This window comes from Perognathus longimembris, chromosome 8 (assembly GCF_023159225.1).
Source record: "Perognathus longimembris pacificus isolate PPM17 chromosome 8, ASM2315922v1, whole genome shotgun sequence".
In the NCBI taxonomy this organism is placed as follows: domain Eukaryota; kingdom Metazoa; phylum Chordata; class Mammalia; order Rodentia; family Heteromyidae; genus Perognathus; species Perognathus longimembris.
This window is the reverse complement of record NC_063168.1, coordinates 28,784,567-28,801,982: the sequence shown is the minus strand read 5'-3', so window position 1 is coordinate 28,801,982 and position 17,416 is coordinate 28,784,567. Positions and strand designations below refer to the sequence as shown.

At 44.6% G+C, this 17,416-nt stretch overlaps 1 protein-coding gene across 3 annotated transcripts in view; it reads right to left on the bottom strand.

Annotated features, from left to right (window-relative positions):
- Hk2 (hexokinase 2) overlaps positions 1-17,416 on the bottom strand; it is a 61,322-nt gene that overhangs the window by 9,736 nt on the left and 34,170 nt on the right. For all 3 annotated transcript variants that reach the window (XR_007211884.1, XR_007211885.1, XM_048352820.1), the window contains exons 3-12: positions 16,120-16,268; positions 12,154-12,273; positions 11,503-11,598; positions 10,728-10,827; positions 10,289-10,472; positions 6,853-7,008; positions 5,416-5,649; positions 3,788-4,092; positions 2,086-2,234; positions 1,730-1,849 (exon numbers count right to left, since the gene is read on the bottom strand). Coding sequence is in view for 1 of the 3 variants with exons in the window: in XM_048352820.1 (XP_048208777.1) it covers positions 1,730-1,849; positions 2,086-2,234; positions 3,788-4,092; positions 5,416-5,649; positions 6,853-7,008; positions 10,289-10,472; positions 10,728-10,827; positions 11,503-11,598; positions 12,154-12,273; positions 16,120-16,268 (1,613 nt within the window). In the remaining 2 variants the exon portion in view is untranslated. The remainder of the gene's footprint in view (positions 1-1,729; positions 1,850-2,085; positions 2,235-3,787; positions 4,093-5,415; positions 5,650-6,852; positions 7,009-10,288; positions 10,473-10,727; positions 10,828-11,502; positions 11,599-12,153; positions 12,274-16,119; positions 16,269-17,416) is intronic.

Genomic DNA, 17,416 nt, shown 5'->3' with positions numbered 1-17,416 from the left:
GTGAGTCTTGCCCAAGGTAAGTGATGAGTAAATACAGCTGAAGGGCCCCCAGAGTGGTTTGTGTGCCTCCTCAGCACCTACTGAAGCCCATCAGCAAGATGATCTCACCGGAACCAACAAACACCTGTCTTCTGCTTTGTTGGCTCTTGAATTTTATAGCTTTAGACTTAACACCCACTCCTTACAGGAAATTAGAACATATACGATAAAATCCAGCACAGTGATCTCAATCTTAACAATTCAGACAGAAAGTTAACCTAACTTCCAGCTTCCTTGATGCTTTGGATAGCATCTGCTTAAAATTTTTTTGGGCAGGATACCAGTGGCTCACATCTATAATCCTAGCCACTTGGGCCACTAAAATCAGGAAGATTGTAGTTCAAGGCCAGCACAGGCAATAAGTTCATGAGAACCCCACTTCAAGCAATAGCTGGACTTAGTGGTGTGTACCGATCATCCTGTCTGCACTGGTGAAGCATAAACAAGCAGATCACAGTCCAGGTGTAGAGCAAGGTGAAAAAACAAGATCCTATCTCCAAATTAACAGGTGTAAAAAAATAGGGCTGGTGACATGGCTTAGTAGTACAGCATCATTCTCCCTGGCAAGCCCTGAGTTTAAAACCAATAACACACACACACACACACACACACACACACACACACACACACACACACACACACGAGAAAAAGCCTGGAAGGATATACGCTGGCAAGTTTCGACCTTCAGCTTGCATATATGCTAGCTGTGACTTAAGAGGATCAACTGCTCACAAAACACTACTCTGACAATGAAGTCATCAGCGCAGGTCCAAGCACTGCCTGTTCAGCTCTCCTCCACTCTTCAATGAACTCATGTCCTGAACATCTAGAGCACCAGACCTGCTCACCCATCCAAGGCAAATCAAAGGGAATGAGACTACGGAATAGCCAGTGCATTGATGCAATAGAAGACAGAATAAAAATGTCCTGGGCCCAGACCAAGGGCCTACGGAGCAGGAGAGCAGAATCTGAGCCCTGAGATTCAGATGTCAAGAAACTAGAACTCAAACTATGGCTTGGCCATTGCCAGGCTAGGTGGAGCAAACCACTCATCACCACTGCAGGTCTTATTTTTTTCTCTGCCAAATGGACATACAAATACCAATCTTATATAGTTCCTGTGAGGATTAAATGAGATAATGCACAGAGGAAGACTAGCATAGTATATCCCATAGGGTAGTTTAAGCATGTGACTTAATATTTGGATAAGCATCTCTGCCATTCCAAAGACAGGTGAATCCAAGCTAACCTCCTTAGTGAGCCTTGACTAACTCACTCCCATCAATCAAGGAGCTCCCTTTCTCCCTTCCAAAAGCCATTCATGGCCTCATTTCCTTCCATCCTCTCAGCTCAACTTTTTTTGTGTGTGCTGGTCCTGGGACTTGAACTTGGAGCTAGGGCCTAAACACTGTCCCTAAGCTTCTTCATTCACTCAAAGCTGGTGCCCTACCACTTGAGCCACACCTCCACTTCTGGTTTTTTGGTAGGTAATTGAGATAAAAGTCACATGGACTTTCCTGCCTGGGCTGACTTTGAACTGTGATCCTCAGATCTCAGCCTCCTCAAGTAGTAGCAGGGAGAAGGAGCCACTGGCACCTGGCTTCAGCTTAATGTTTTCTCCTGCACCAAACTTGGGCTAGCTGATTGTCAGTAAAGCCCTTAGAAGGGTCCTCCAGGAAGGAACAGTTACCTCATCCAGGCTGTTCTGCTGGCAGGGGAAGGAGAAGGTAAAACCGAGAGGCAGGGACACACCCTTCATGCCCATGTACTCCAGGAAGTCAGCGATGCACTGGACGATGTGGTCAAAGAGCTGTAGGGAGAAGATGGGACACTGAGCAAGAGGCTGTGGCCAGAGAAGGCTGCCTCCAGCAGGGCCTGGGCATGAGCTCAAAGTTTCCACCCAGGTGGAAGACCAGCTGTCATAACCTGAGACCACACTGGGACCCTCAATGACACTGGCCCTCCCAGGGCGCCGGGTGAGAAGAGGAGGTGCTGTCTTTGAAGGCAGGAGGGATACTCAGGCTCTCCCAGGAGCCATGGCCTCACCTCCTCCCCTGTGCCGTGCATGACCTCCTGCGGAATGGCGTAGATCTTGTTGTGCATCTCCACTCCTCTGCGCTTCCCGTTCCGCACACGAACTAGCAGGACCCGGAAGTTTGTACCTCCAAGGTCCAAGGCCAAGAAATCCCCTTTCTCTGAAGAGAAGAAAAAAGATGATGGTGAAGGTAACAGAGTTTATGCACTTTCCCAATAGGGGTTTTTCCATAGAGGCCCACAGCCTCGAGTGGATGGAGTTCCATCTAACAGCAAAGAAAGTAAGATCTCCAGGACCACAGTCCTTCGAGCTCCTTATTGGTTTTCATTAAATTCCTGTGTTGGGCCTCAACAGTCAGAATGAACACAGGAAATGAGGATGTAGTACACTTCAAACTAAATGCACTATTTGTGCCAAATCAAATGTCACCTCTGGTTAGATTCTAGAATAGACAAACAGAAAAGTAAGGTTCTTTAAAGGAGTTTGAAGAGTAATTTTTTTTTTTTTTTTTTTTTTTGGCCAGTCCTGGGCCTTGGACTCAGGGCCTGAGCACTGTCCCTGGCTTCTTCCCGCTCAAGGCTAGCACTCTGCCACTTGAGCCACAGCGCCGCTTCTGGCCGTTTTCTGCATATGTGGTGCTGGGGAATCGAACCTAGGGCCTCGTGTATCCGAGGCAGGCACTCTTGCCACTAGGCTATATCCCCAGCCCCTGAAGAGTAATTTTTAAAAAAAAATGAACCATTCTCGTTTGCTAGGCAGTTTGAGTGAAATACAAACTTAGTCTTCCTCTCACCCTAGGTAACCTCTTCCGGAAAGGTGAGGAAAGACCTACACCAACCTCACTGGTCATTTTCTCTGATCTGGAGATAGACGCCTTAAGTTGTAAGACCTTCACCAGAGGCAGAGGGAACCCTGATTTTCTGTGGGCCATAGTGTTTGGAGCAACCACTCCATTCTGCCAGTGCAGAGGAAAGCAGTCATAAACAAGTTGTCTTATAGATGAATGGGGATGACTGCATGCTGTTAAAACTACCAGGAACCAGTGGCTCACACCTGTAATCCGAGCAAGTTAGGAGGCTGAAATCTGAGGATCACAGTTCAAAGTCAGCCAGTGTCAAAAAAAATCACACCTCCCACTAACCAGGGGAAGAAAAAAAAACACAAAACAGAGATTGAGCTCAAGTACTATAGCCTTGAGAGAAAAAGCAAGGAAGAGCACCCTGAGTTCAGGCTCCACACCAAATAAATAAATAAGCAAGCAAGCTTCAGCTAAATCTAGGCCATGGAATGGTTTATGGCCTGACACAAAATAATGTGGTAATCATGAGAGCTTATTTTGGAACCTGAACTAATGAATTTGAATCTCAGCTCTGACACTGTCTACTTACAAAAACTTAGGAGAGTTTCTTAACTTCTCTATGTCTCCGCATTCTAACACATACACCAATTTGTTAATAAAATTAACTGCCAATCTTTAGTAGTTACCAAATACTAGATGGACTAACAGAGGAAGAGATAGATAGACAAGTCGTCTGTCTATTACTTTTTGAGAGGAAGGCCTTGTTGACTTATGGACCACCAGAATTCTCTTAGCTGCAGAAACACAATCTGGTTTTAACATATAAGACTAATAATACTAAGGAAGCTCTCGCGAACTCCAACACCAAGATAAAAGCCTACCAGGTGACACTGGTGGCACCCCCTGGTTTGTACCTGAGCCATCAGGGGTGGCGCACACATAGGTGGGCAGCATCTTCACAGGGGCAATGGCATGAGTCTCCTTGCTCAGACCTCGCTCCATTTCCACCTTCATCCTCCTCTTCACCTCCAGAAGCTGCTCACGGCTCAGCTTCAGAGGCTCCAGGGTTTTCTGGCGGGCTCGGTGTTGGTCAGCCAGCCGGTAAGCCACCGCTGTCACCATAGCTGCTCCTTTACCACTGCCGTCCTCAGAGCGGAGGAAGCGAACATCACAGTCAGGCACCAGCCGCCGCACAGTCTTATGAAGATGCTTGGCAAAACTACAGCCACCCAGGTGGATAAAGAGACAGGCATCCACAGTTAGGGCCAGTGGTATGATGGCACCATAGCTCACTGCCCATCCCAGCTACTCTGACCCTCCTCTCTCCAATCTTTCCCACATCACAGGCCACTACCTGAAAATTCAAGATACTCAACTATGACCACCCTGGTTGGGTTTATCCTCCACTAAAAGCAAAGAGTCCTTCTAACAAGTCACTGCCTCATACATGCAGTCACATGAAACCGCATGGTCTTTGCTGATACAGCCAGTAAGCCACAGCTTGCCCACCCAACCAGGTGCAGCAAGCCTCTGCTGGGAAGCCTGACAGAATCTGGTGGTGACTATGCCACCTGCTTTCCACATTCTATCCCCCATTTTATTTGATGCTGCCCTAGAAAGATCCCAGGAAAAAAGTTCAAAATGCATTCTGTCTGATGGTCTTTTCTCAGTTCCTGCCATGGATGCCAAAAATGTCTGAAAACAGACAGAGCTGAAAACAACAGATTTGTTCATCAAGAAACTCTCAGGATGGTGGCAGCTTTGAGCCTGGAGCTTGCCTCTTCAAGTATGATCTATGGGGCAGCAACTTCACTGGATGTTGTTAAAAATATGCTATCTCAGCTGAGCATTAGTGGTGGTTCATGCCTATAATCTTAGCTACTCAGGAGGCTGAGACCCAAGGATCCAGGTTCTCATCCACCCAGATAGGAAAGTCTATTGAGTCTTATCTTCAAGCAACCAGCAAAAAATCAGAAGTGGAGCTGTAGCTCAAATATTCCAGCACCAGCTTCCAGTGAAAAAGTTGGGCGACAGTACCCCAGGCCCTGAATTCAAGCCCCAGTACTAGCACCAAAAAAATAAAAATAAACAAAAAGTGGGATCTCAGGGCTATCCTCATCCCTTCAGATTCAGAACCTGCCTGTAAGCAAGGTCTCCAGGTGATTTGTGCACGCATTAAAGTTTCTGAGGCACTGGGATGAACAGTTAAGGAATCTCAGGCCCTAAGCCTTCTGAAGCAACCAGTTCAGTTAATGAAGGCACAGTGACCAAGGACTCATTAGGAGAAAATGATGGGAAATAAATAAGCACAGAGAGGGACCACTAAAAGCTGAATGGATATTTGAATATTTGGGTAGATATGAATCAAAGGATCAAAACATGGATGGCACAGGATTAAATAGCAAAGTCAGATGGAAAAACTAGAAATGCCCTTCAGCCAACTTTTCTTTTGCAAAGGCCCTCAATTCTAAGGAATATGAAATGGAGCTGGCTCATGGAGTCACCAGGTCCCAAGTACTCTGGGCTATTACACTTGACTCACTGCGGGTGTTTCTTATAGACGGAGCCATCCACTCCAATGGTAGAGCGCAGGCGCTCCTCGCCCTTGTTCTCCTTGATGCGCCACAGCACAGCAGCCAGGGTGGCCGCACACAGGCTGGCTGAGCGAGTGGACACGATCTGGCAGATCCGGTGAGTAGCCACGCAGTCCTCCTGCAGTGGATCCATGCCTAGCCGTACCAGGACCTGGTAGGCCTTCTGAAGACCATCCTTTTCCCTGGAAAATGGGAAAGATTATGTGTGCATATGTCTGTTTTGCTGTGGCCAGTGGGAGGACGTGTGGGCTGGCAAGGAAGCACCTCAGTTATAGCAAACTCCTCCTCCCGGGGTGTGCAGGCAGGGGTGGGATGTGGGGAGATGGAGGAAGAAGGAGAGTGTGAAACAATCCCCTCCTGAAAGATGACACAGACAAATGCACATACTGAGGGCTATCTGCACTGCCTTTCTAGGTTCCCTTCCCCCACCCCCACCCCCACCATGAGGAAAACTAGAAATTCTTTTGTGTAAATTATATGACGAGAAGCCCTGTTTGTGGTGCTTTGCATACTGAGTTAGTGGGTATGGCTTACATTATTTACTTGGCTTAGAAGGGAGTTTCAGCCATCAGTGACTTTGGACATGAGTGTGGCTGTGGGAGCCACTCCTACCTTTTCACTCTCGAGCAGGCAATGTCTATGCCTGAAGATGGGAAAGGCCCCAAGTTGTGACCGAGGCACCCTTCTGGGGAACTAAAAGCACTCTGTAATAGCACTCATGTCCCTTCTGGGCTTAGCAACTAGCAGGCACAGTTCTCCCAGGGGTTTTCACTTCCTTTGATACTTCCTCTTCATATCCCGTTCCTTAAACCACACAACCTCCTCAATCTCCAAGCAGAAATTTCAAAAACAGAACACCAGGCCTGACTCTTAGGATATTTTTTGTTGGAAAAAATGCCAACCATCTTTGCTGGGCTATGAATAAGTGCCTGCATCTCTGAGTACCCAAGAACCTAATTCTTGGTTATGAAGCAGGGATCAGGATGTGTTTTTTTTTTCTTTTTTGGGAACTTCCAATGTGGAATGGAATGTCAAGAGGTTCAGGAAAAGGAAAAGAAGGCAGAAAAACATGAGTTATTAAGTATTTTAATGCCTTCAGCTCTAAACCCAATTAAGTATTTTAATGCCTTCAGCTCTAAGCCCAAGGAAATGGGTTTTGGTCTCTGTTCATGGAGGCCAATGGTTCCCACCACCACTTACTAAAATGAATGAAAGTAGAGACTAGTAAATAAAGTGAAGTCACAGACCTAGCACTGGACACCTGAGGCCCTCTTGTGGTCCTTCTTAACAGGTAAAAAAATAAAAGTAAAATACCCCTTACTTTTTTTTCCAACTGCCTGCCCCAATTCTAGAGACTTCGTGAGTTGGTGCGGCCAGAAACTTACTCTTCAATATCTGAAACGTCTTTGGTCTCAAAGGAACCTGTGGTGAGGAGCTCTGGGCTGAGCTTCCCCTGGAAAAGTAGTTCCTCCTTTGCCATCTTCACCAGGATGAGCCTCACCAGCTCCCCCATGTACATTCCACTGATCATCTTCTCAAATCTGCAAGGAAATGCAAAGTGGAATAGTGACGTCCACACCAATAGTGGACACGTAACTTTCATAGGAAGGTGAGATGCACACACGTGAGATATCAGTGTACTTTAGAAGTCAGGGTACATATTATTAAGAATTAACATGGATGTTATTCACTACCTAGGGATTGGATGTCCAGAGCTGGGACAGCTCAGGTGGCTGTGAGAGCAGTGCTGGGACAGTCTTTCAGGCTAGCAGGCCTTAAACTATATGAAAAAGAATAAGTCTTAAACAGTCAGATAAAATACCCAGTGAATACAGGAATATTCTGGAATAGGCGAACGTTGAGATAATGTATGTTTCATGTAGGGGAGAGAAAAAATGCTGGTCTTAATTCTTACAGTCTCAATATTTGTTTGCACAAGGAAAAAAGCCAGTCTGACTAAATATGGGGGCCGAGCTAGCCACTCATCCACTCACATTGCCCTGCCCCTGTGGCCCATTGTGCATTCCTGAGAAAATGGGTAAAAACCACCAGAAACAGACAAGGAGTGATGGAGCAAGGTTATGAGGAAAGCCTAAGACAGATCTTGAAAATCTAGGGATGCACACAATGAAAGCTGGGCAGGCAGGTGAAGGTAAGAGGTATATTTCAGAAAGTTGGCCTTCAAACTAAGAGAGTTGGATAATTTAATTTCTCAACACTAGGTGACACTGTTTGCTTTAGAATTCCAGTCTTTATAGCCAGGACCATGAGAAACCAAGACTTCGCAACTTTCTTCTTGGCAAAGACCACTTGGTGTCTCAGAAAAGATGTGGATCTCAGAAATAAGAGGCCAACAGAGATGGTGGTACTAACTAGAATGGGCTACAGAGACAAGGAGGCTGCAAAGCAGCAGTGTGGCAGGGGTTTGGAATCGACTACCAGAGAGAAAACCCAGGTCATCAGGAAGTAACTTGCCCCAAACCCAAGGTGAGCCAGGTACTAGTGACTCACACTCGAAATCCTAGCTATTTGGGAGGCCAAGACTGGCAAAATTTTTAATTTAAGGAGTACCCAAGCATACACCACAGACTCCTTTCTGAACAGGTAGCTGGGCACCGTGATATATGTCTGTTGTCTGTGCTACAGAGGGGGCTGAGATTGACAGGAACACTGTTCCAAGATAGCCTGGGCAGAAGAGATTTCAGCATGTACCTGTCATCCCAACTTCAATGGAAAGTATAAACTAGCAATCTCACCCCAGGTGTGCCCAGGCAGGGAGACCCTATCTCAAAAAAATAAAATAGTAATAATAACTAGCAAAATAAAAAGCCTGAGTTCAAATCCTAGTACTGAAAAAAATAAAACAAATAATAATTAAAAAAAAAAAAACCACAAGGCCAGATAAGGTAGGGAAGGATGAGAGCAAAGGGAGAGAAGGAAGCTTTGCTCTAAGTACAGGATGCTTTGAAAATACTGAAGCAAAGCCAGACATGGTACATGCACATGTAATCCCAGCACTTGTGAGACTGAGGCAGGAGGATAGCGAGCTCCAGGATAGCTTGGGTTATACAGTAAGACCTTGTCTTAAAAAAAAAAAAAGTCAAAGCATCAATACAGGTCCCCACCTCCATAGTAGCCTGGCTTAAACAGTAAGGAATTCAGCTGGGTACTGATGGCTCCTGCCTATAATCCTGGTTACTCAAGAAGCTGCAATCTGAAGAGCACAGTTTGAAGCCAGCCCAAGCAGAAATGTCTGTGAGACTTTTACCTCCAATTAACCAACAAGGGGAGAAAAAAAGTGTAAGTGGACATGTGGTTTGAGGGGTAGAGTCCAGCCTTGAATGGAAAAAAGCCAAAAGAAAGTGTCAGGCTCTGAGTTCAAGCACTAATAATAATAATAATAAAAGTAAGGAATTTACATATCGGTTGTTTCACATCTTCTCTCACAAAGCTGGTACTATTGGAGCTATGGAGAGGACATTCTCCGATAGGCAGTGTGACACTTTCATGACTTCAGAATGACACAATTGGCAAGACGTTTTCCCATCTGTGAGTCTTGTCTGAGGATAAGCAGGGGTGTGTGTCAAGGCCTGGCTGGTCATTTTGTCTTTGGGCATGTCAAAGGGCACGTGGCTCTTCAGAAGTGACATGGGTGTGCCTTGTTAATGGGGGCAGACATCAGAGAGGCAACTTCTCATCAACCTCTCATTACCAAGGCAGACACAAGTAGTATGTTCCTAAGAAAGTTCAAGTACATGGACTCACGTTTCAACATGAGAGAAGCTTGTGACTTAAAGAAAGTAGGCTTGGGGGAAGCAGAAACGGACAAAGAAAAAGGCTGCCCACCACTGTCACAGTTCATAGAGCTGGTTTGCTTCTCCCTAGAGATCTGAGCTAAAAGGTTTCCTAAAACAGTTACAGCACCAAGGAGACCACAGAGGTGCTACATTGCTCAACACTGTTTTTGCAATAAGCTATCAGAGCTTGCAGCAATCCTATCTCAAGATCTTCAACAGAGGCATTGGGCAAATTGGTCAAAGGAAATAATGTTACATAAAAGACAAAAGTAACAAGAAATCAAGTTTGGCCATGGTAAAGTCATAGCATTCAGGGTTCAAAAATGCTAGGCTCCTTCTTCCAATCTACCCCAGGACATGGCTCCGCCACAGACACAGGATAGAGGCCAAAAGGCTCTTTGGCTCTGTCTGCCTAAATCAGACACAACAGCAGGATTCTGTGGGTGAGCAATGAGAAGCCACTTCATAGCTTCAAACCCTGGGCAAATCTGGGGTGAGAGACACAAAAGGGGCTTTCAGAGACCCACATCTTGATCATGCAATGGGACTTTTTCTGATGTGACTCACAATTTCTATGGAAAGTTTGCCTATAGAAGGGCAGGAGGCTAAGATCTGAGAATCGTGGTTCAAAGCCAGTCCAGGCAAGAAAGTCCATGAGATACTTATATCCGATTAACCACCAAAAAACTAAAAATGGAGCTGTAGCTCAAAGTGGTAGAATGCTAATCTTGAGCAAAAAGCTCAGGGGCAACACCCAGGCCCTGAGTTTAAAAAAGGGGGTGGGGGAGGGAGGTGTAGAAAGAAAGGGAAGAGCTAGTATTCTTAGAATAAGACCTTCCAAAGTGACTACTTGTTCTATCAGGCCCTCTCACAAACATTCTTATAACCAGTGTGTGCCCTGGCAACCTTTTGGGAACTATGGAAGAGTATTTAAACAAAGAAGATGAAAGCAGTCCCACATCCCAGCAGCCCAACCTCAGCCTCCATGTTCCACCCTACCCATCCACAGAAAGGACCCACTTACAGTTGCTTCCCAGGGTTCAGGGAGCCCATGTCGATCTCCCGGTCAAACTCAGTGCGGATGTCATTGAGGGCGCCATCATCCCCAAAGGCCCCCCACTCCATGTTGATGCACATCCGCCCCTCGTCACCCTCCACCATGTCAATATGGCGCATCTCCTCCATGTAGCAGGCATTGCTGCCAGTGCCTAGACAAAGCAAGAGACCAATCAGCACCCACCTTCACTGATGGATGCCCCACCCATCTCTTACATGCTCCTGTTCTGAGGTTGCTGGGGGTTGGGATCCCTCTGTGCAGAGTGCATGGCTTAAATCCTCTACTATCCCCAACTGCACAAGGCCCGCAAAAGTGGAAATGCCCAGGCTATAGATCCTTCTTCCCTCTCCAGCCCACATTCCTGTGCCTGGGCCAGCACTGGCCTTCACAGCAGGTGTTCACTCACCCACAATGAGACCAATCTCACAGTTCTGGTCATCATAACCACAGGTCATCATGGTCCCAACCGTGTCATTCACCACAGCCACAATGTCAATATCAAAGTCCTGTGGAGATCAAAGGGAGGGCTCTGACCTTCACCATCACAGAAGGGAAACAAGTGCAAAGATGGAGAAAGGGCAGTAAGAGGCCCAGCTCAATGGCAAGGCTGCCCCCTTACAAACTGAACTCAACACCAAAGAAGGTTAGAACTATAAATCTAGGTCCAGACCTAGCCAAACAGCACCATATCATCCATATCATGTAGGACCATTTTCCTGATGCTACCCTATGGCCTAGTTTGTAGCCACCACTGCACTAAGAACAGCCCATCTTATCTTTTCCAGCTTCACCTCTCCTCTTCTGCCTCTTTCTCTTCCATTTCCTCCTCCTTTCTATCTCTCCTCCTCATCTCCCCTCAGCTTCTTTTCTGCTAGACTTAACTTTTCTTCTCTCTGACCCATTCCATCCTTTTATGCAAGTCATACTTTCTTGACAGTAATATTCAAGTCTTTAGGATTTTTCTGCATCAAGGTTAAGGATCTTGCCATCATATTAACCTTAAAACCCCAAAGGTACACAAAATTATGGGGTAAAATATATAGCAGGAAGGAAAAAGACAAATCTACCTAAGCTCTATAGAAGGTTTTCATGCTGAGTTTGAGGAGAGATAGAGAAAGATTTCAGAGTGGATACAGAAGCACCTATAAAATCCAAGCTCTTGTTCCCCCACATACACTCACCCCTCTCCGCTGAATGGCCTTTCGGATCAGAGCCACCACATCTCTGCCTTCCACTCCACTGGACTTGAACCCCTTGGTCCAGGAGACAAGATAACTCTAAAAAAGGATTAAAGAACGAATATTGACTTCCTACAACTAAAATTCAGACCACACTCCTCCAACAATCAACATCAGCACAGCCCCAGGTCATGACTGAATTTGTATTGTTTCCTGACTGGCAATGGAAAAAAGAAACTTGGGCCACCAAAAATCAGGAAATCAGATTAAATCCCTTCATGATTTGCTGCCTTATCAAAATAACTATCAAAATAAGATATATATCCTCACATCATTAACTTCCTAAGAATCATTCTTTCCAAAGTCTCACTCATAATACTTTAGATCAAAGGAGTTCCTGAAGTTTCATCCTGTTACCTTTGGTGAAATAGGAACACTGTGCAATGTCTGTGGGGGGAGGTGACAGAACAACTCCCTCTGGTATTTCTTCCCCCCGCTCTCACAACTACCCACAGTCACCCAGGACTCTTGACTGAAACTTCATCTGCACCACAGGTCAAAGCCACCACCCAGCCAAGGGCAGCAGGTAGCTTGGGAGTTGTTCCTAGTCCTCCCAATCCCAAGAGTGATGCCAAAATGTCTGAAGCAACTTACCTCATCTAATTTAGTCTGATGGCATGGGAATGAGAAGGTAAAGCCCAATGGGAGCTTCTTGTCTTTGATCTGTAGCTTATCCATGAAGTTGGCCAGGCATTCCGCAATGTGGTCAAACAGCTAAGGATACATGACACAGGAAAATATAAGTAGAGAGGTAGAAAGCACAGAGATGAAGAACCTTGGCTATTGGCTTAGAAAAAAAAAATAGTTAAATTTGTGCCAAATCTTTATACCCATGAAGTCTTCATCTGCTCATCTAAACACAAGAATGTCACATGGACTTGTCCTTACAGTTACCAATAGAATTCAGCAGCTCAATGCATGCAAGGGCTTTGAGTTAGTGCTCATTAAATAATGTCTTCCTTTTATACCCTCTGTGTCAAAATAACTGTACAGAGGGAGAAATTTTATGACCAACATGATCAGAAATTTAGTGTATGCCCAAAGAACAGAACATACTTTGGTGGCCCCATCCGAGACACCCAACTGATTACCTTACCAGAAAGGAAAAGCTTATGTCACTACCAAGAAGTATTTTTAGCATCCTTGTTTCTTGTGACTGGGTAGGCCATTTCCCACAGGCAATCTATGAATCCACTTGACAAAAATAAGCAACTTTTATATTTTTCCTCCTTTCTAAAAATTTTAATCCCCTGGAAGCAATTTGAAAAGGTTATCTTTGTGTTGTAATTTCAGAACAGAAGCACTGAGGAATCAAAGGGTTTGTGGAGGAAGTGCCTCATAACTGCGACCATGTGGAGCAGAACCCACAGTTCCTAAGCCTTAGAGAAAACCACATTCACAAAAGCGAGGCTCTTCAATCAGCCCCAAAGCCCACAACTTCGCAGCTCCCTTCTTGCCACTCAGCATCCTCAAAGATGACCTTCCAGATTCTGAGAGGCTGTGACCAGAGGCACAACAGAGGCCAGTGAGGCTGAGCAAATTCTAAGAACCAGGTTAACCAAGAGGCAAACTCTATAAACCAAGGCAGGGGCAGAGGAGTGTAAGAGTGAGTATGTGTCTGTGTGAGACTGTGCCTGTGTGTGTATGCCTGTGACTGTGTGTGTGTGTGTGTGTGTGTGTGTGTGTGAATAACTATCATTTCCTTTCCAGATAGAAGCTAAAATAAAGATTTCACTAAAGATTGCCAAAGGGTTGTCTTGGACCAGCAGCATTCCCATCATGGCCTGGGAAGAGTTAAAAATGCAAATTTTAGAAGAAGTCGGCAGCTCACACCTAGTCTTAACTACTCAAGAGGCTGAGATCTGAGATCACAGATCAAAGACATCCCAGGCAGCAAAGTCCATGAAACACATCTCCAATGAACCATTAAAAAGCTGGAAAAGGAGCTATAGTTCAAGTGGTAGAAGACTGGCCTTGAGTAAAGAAGCTAAGAAAAACTGGAAGTTGAGCTGTGGAGGCCTGGACAGTCAAATCTGAGGCTCTTAGCTGCAATTAAGCAGCAAAAAGCTGTAAGTGGACATTTGAGAACACTATCCTTAAGTGAAAAAGCTAAAAGGAGAGCACAAAGTCCTGAGTTCATGCCCCAGTACTGGCACTATATGTGTGTGTGTGTGTGTGTGTGTGTGTGTGTGTGTGTGTACACACATATATACACATATAATTTAAATTACACAATTAAAATTTCAGCTGCTGATACTAATCAAAAGGAATGAAATTTTATATATATAGATACAGATATCCTGATATATGTAAAGTTAACCTTGCTGTATATCACCTCTAAAACATTAAAAAATAAATAAATTTCAGCTGCTCACTCTCCCCACATTTTAAGTGCTCAGCATTTCAAGTGACCAGTAGTCTTATACAGAGAAAAAAAAGTTATTTGGACTAGTTTTGAACTAAAACTTATACCTTTTTAAAGAGAAGAAAAGAAGACCATGTGCTTCCTCCTCTGTTAGTTGAGGATTTAAGGATAAGATAGATGCTGGGGGGAAAGAACGAACACTTTCCTGCCATAAAAAGGCTCAAAGGGCATCATTATATGAAGTTTCCTTTTCTGTATTGGTTTTGCTCTTTCCTCTTCCCATAAGATATACTACTAAAACCTTACCAGGGCATGGTGGCTCATTCCTGTAATCCTAGCACACAGAAGGGCTAAGACAGAAGGACTGTGTTAGAGGTCAGCCTAGTCTACAGAGCCCTTGCCCAAAAAATAAATAAAGTATAACATTAGCCCATTGATTGAGATGTTGTACTTCAAGGAAGTAAGTGACCTTTGTTACAACAAAAGATGGCCATGATGATGCCATACTAAAGTAAGAACCATTTGCTGGTATAAAAGTAAGAACCATTTGCTGGTATAGTTTCGGATAGAAGCAGCCTAGAGTCTGGTGGAAGGCACTTCCTGAGCCACTGAGGATGATACATTAAGAGACCACTGTTGGAAATGACACACACGTTGCAAAGACTGATTTGACTTCATGCCCTGTCTATGACTAATAGTGTCATGTCCTATGCAAAGTTAATAATTAAAATAGACCAAGATAATATTCTTATGGAAAGCAAGTACGTTTGATTCAGTAATTTAATGGGGTATGTAATTTAATGAGTTTATGCACACGCTTATATCCATAGATTGCAGTTTAATTGAATGTATGAGTAAACATTTATTGTACTACTACATCATAAATGTTATAAAATTAGACTTAAAAATTTTTAGTGTAATGTATGAAGAATAGAAGTCATTTTCTTTATGCCCTTTTAAGATAGTAAAATGACACTTTCCTGGCCCAAGCCTTGTCAGGCTTTGAGCGTTAAGTCATGTATGGTACCTGAGCCCTACCTACTGTAGGAGATGAGATGTGACTCTACCTAACACATTAGCATGATATTGCAAGTCTTCTTCACAATCCTAGACCTCTTTTGGGGTTGTGTCGTGTGATCTGTGTTCAGGGTGAGAAACAGGGAACAAGAAGAAGAAAAAGTGACCACCTGACCACATCTCCCATGAAGGGGAACAATGCAATTGCTGACTACAGAGACTGAGAGCACAGTGGGAAGAACAACTAGATGAACATGCAAAATCCCCCATGGAAAACCAGTAGGCATTGTGTGGAATGCTTAACATGCCTCCTCTCCAAGCAACCCCACAATATATAGGTACTATCATCTCCTTTTACTGATAAATAAATAAGCAGAGGCTCTGCCAGATGGTATTGCTAACCCAGAATCAGACAGATTGCTCAAATACAAGGCTCAGTAATCCAGCATGGTACAGGCACAGGGAAGCAGTGGAAGAGCCTTTCCCTTCTGTGGTTCCTTCTCAACATTGTATTGGAGATGGATGGGTGACACGCTCAGCAGAGTTCCTTCTCCAACCTCAGCTTTAAAACAAGGCAAGCAACTTCTCCCTTTGGGCCACCACCAAAGACAAATAAAGGATCTAAAAATATCTCACTCACTTGCTCTGCTCATAATCAGTAATTATTTTCCCAGCATTGGCCTGCTTAGGAGAAGGAACAGGAACTAAAGGAGATCTCAGACTCCACCCCTTCCTAGATGTCAATGTAATCCTAGTAGTTATCCCCGTCCATCCCTTTAGTACCCTCTGGATATAAAACAAGGCGAGAATAGCCAGATCTCCTCCCGCTACTAGGGAACACTACAGCTGTGCTTGTGTCCAAGCGTGTCTTGATTGTCTCTCTGTGGCAAGGGAAGCTGAAGAAGGACCATCCCAAGGGAGGTGTTTATAGAGTGAAGACTGCCCTACAAGAAAAGCCATACCGGGGCTGGGAGTATGGCCTAGTGGCAAGAGTGCTTGCCTCCTACACATGAAGCTCTCAGTTCGATTCCCCAGCACCACATATTTGGAAAACGGCCAGAGGTGCGTTGTGGTTCAAGTGGCAGAGTGCTAGCCTTGAGCAAGAAGAGGCCAGGGACAGTGCTCGGGCCCTGAATCCAAGGCCCAGGACTGGCCAAAAAAGAAAAGAAAAGCCATACCTGGGTGCCAGAGCCTCGCATGATGTCCTCGGGGATGGCATAGATCTGGTTCTCCATCTCCACCTTCTGGAGTCCATTGTCTGTCACTCTTACCCGGAGCACACGGAAGTTTGTCCCTCCAAGGTCCAGAGCCAAAAACTCCCCATGTTCTATAAACAAAGGTGGGGCCACAGTTAGTTTAGAGAAAGACAAATCCAAACTGCCTGACAGATATCAATTTTAACTTAAAATCCTAGCCAGTGTTGGTGTCTCATGAGACCCAGGAGGCTAAGATCTGAGGAGCACAGTTCGAAACCAGACAAATCTGAGAAATGCTTATCTACATCTGAGAAATGCTTATCTACAATTAATCACCAAAAAGCTGGAAGTGGAGCTGTGGCTCAAGTAGCAAACTACCAGCCTTGAATGAAAAAGATAAGGGACATGTCTCAGGCACTGAGTTCAAGCCCTAATATCAGCACAAACCAAATAACCAAACAACAAAAAAATTTAAATACTGAAAACCCTGAGTCCTTCAATGAACACTGGTTGCAGTGATACAATGACCAATGGATCTTACTTTTTTCTTTTAATTTTATTGTAAAGGTGATGTAGAGAGGGGTTACAATCCATAAGTCAGGTAATGAGTACATTTCTTTTTGAACAGTGTTCCCCATCCCTCATATTCTTCCACTTTCCCCCCTCTCCTAATCCCCTTCCTTCCCAGGTTGTAAAGTTCATTTTCAACATAGTTTCTAATGAGTATCATTGCTGAATTGGTTCACTCTTTGTCCCACTGTTTCTGTGATTCCCTCCCCAAATCAGATAAACTTATATACAAAATAAAGGGTACAGAAATCAAAAACAGTGGCAAAAGAGAATAAGCCAAAGGAAAAGAAAGACAAAAATGAAATAACTGCAAACAGTACAAAAACAAAAAAACTCTTGATTCCATTTCTTGGAGTTAATTTCAATAATCCCCATTCATAAGGAAACAGAAAGACTTGGAAAAAATTATATTAAGCGAAGTGAGCCAGATCCAAAGAAACATAGGCTGCATGCTTTCCCTCATTTGTAATAACTAGAATATGCCTATAAATCTATGTTAATGGGCTAGGAATGTGGCTTAGCAGTAGAGTGCTTGCCTAGCATGCACAATGCCCTGGGTTCGATTCCTCAGCACCACATAAACAGAAAAACCTGGAAGTGGCACTGTGGCTCAAGAGGCAGAGTAGCCTTGAGCAAACAGAAGCCAGGGACAGTGCTCAGGCCCTGAGTCCAAGCCCCAGGACTGGCAAAAAAAAAAAAAAAATCTGTG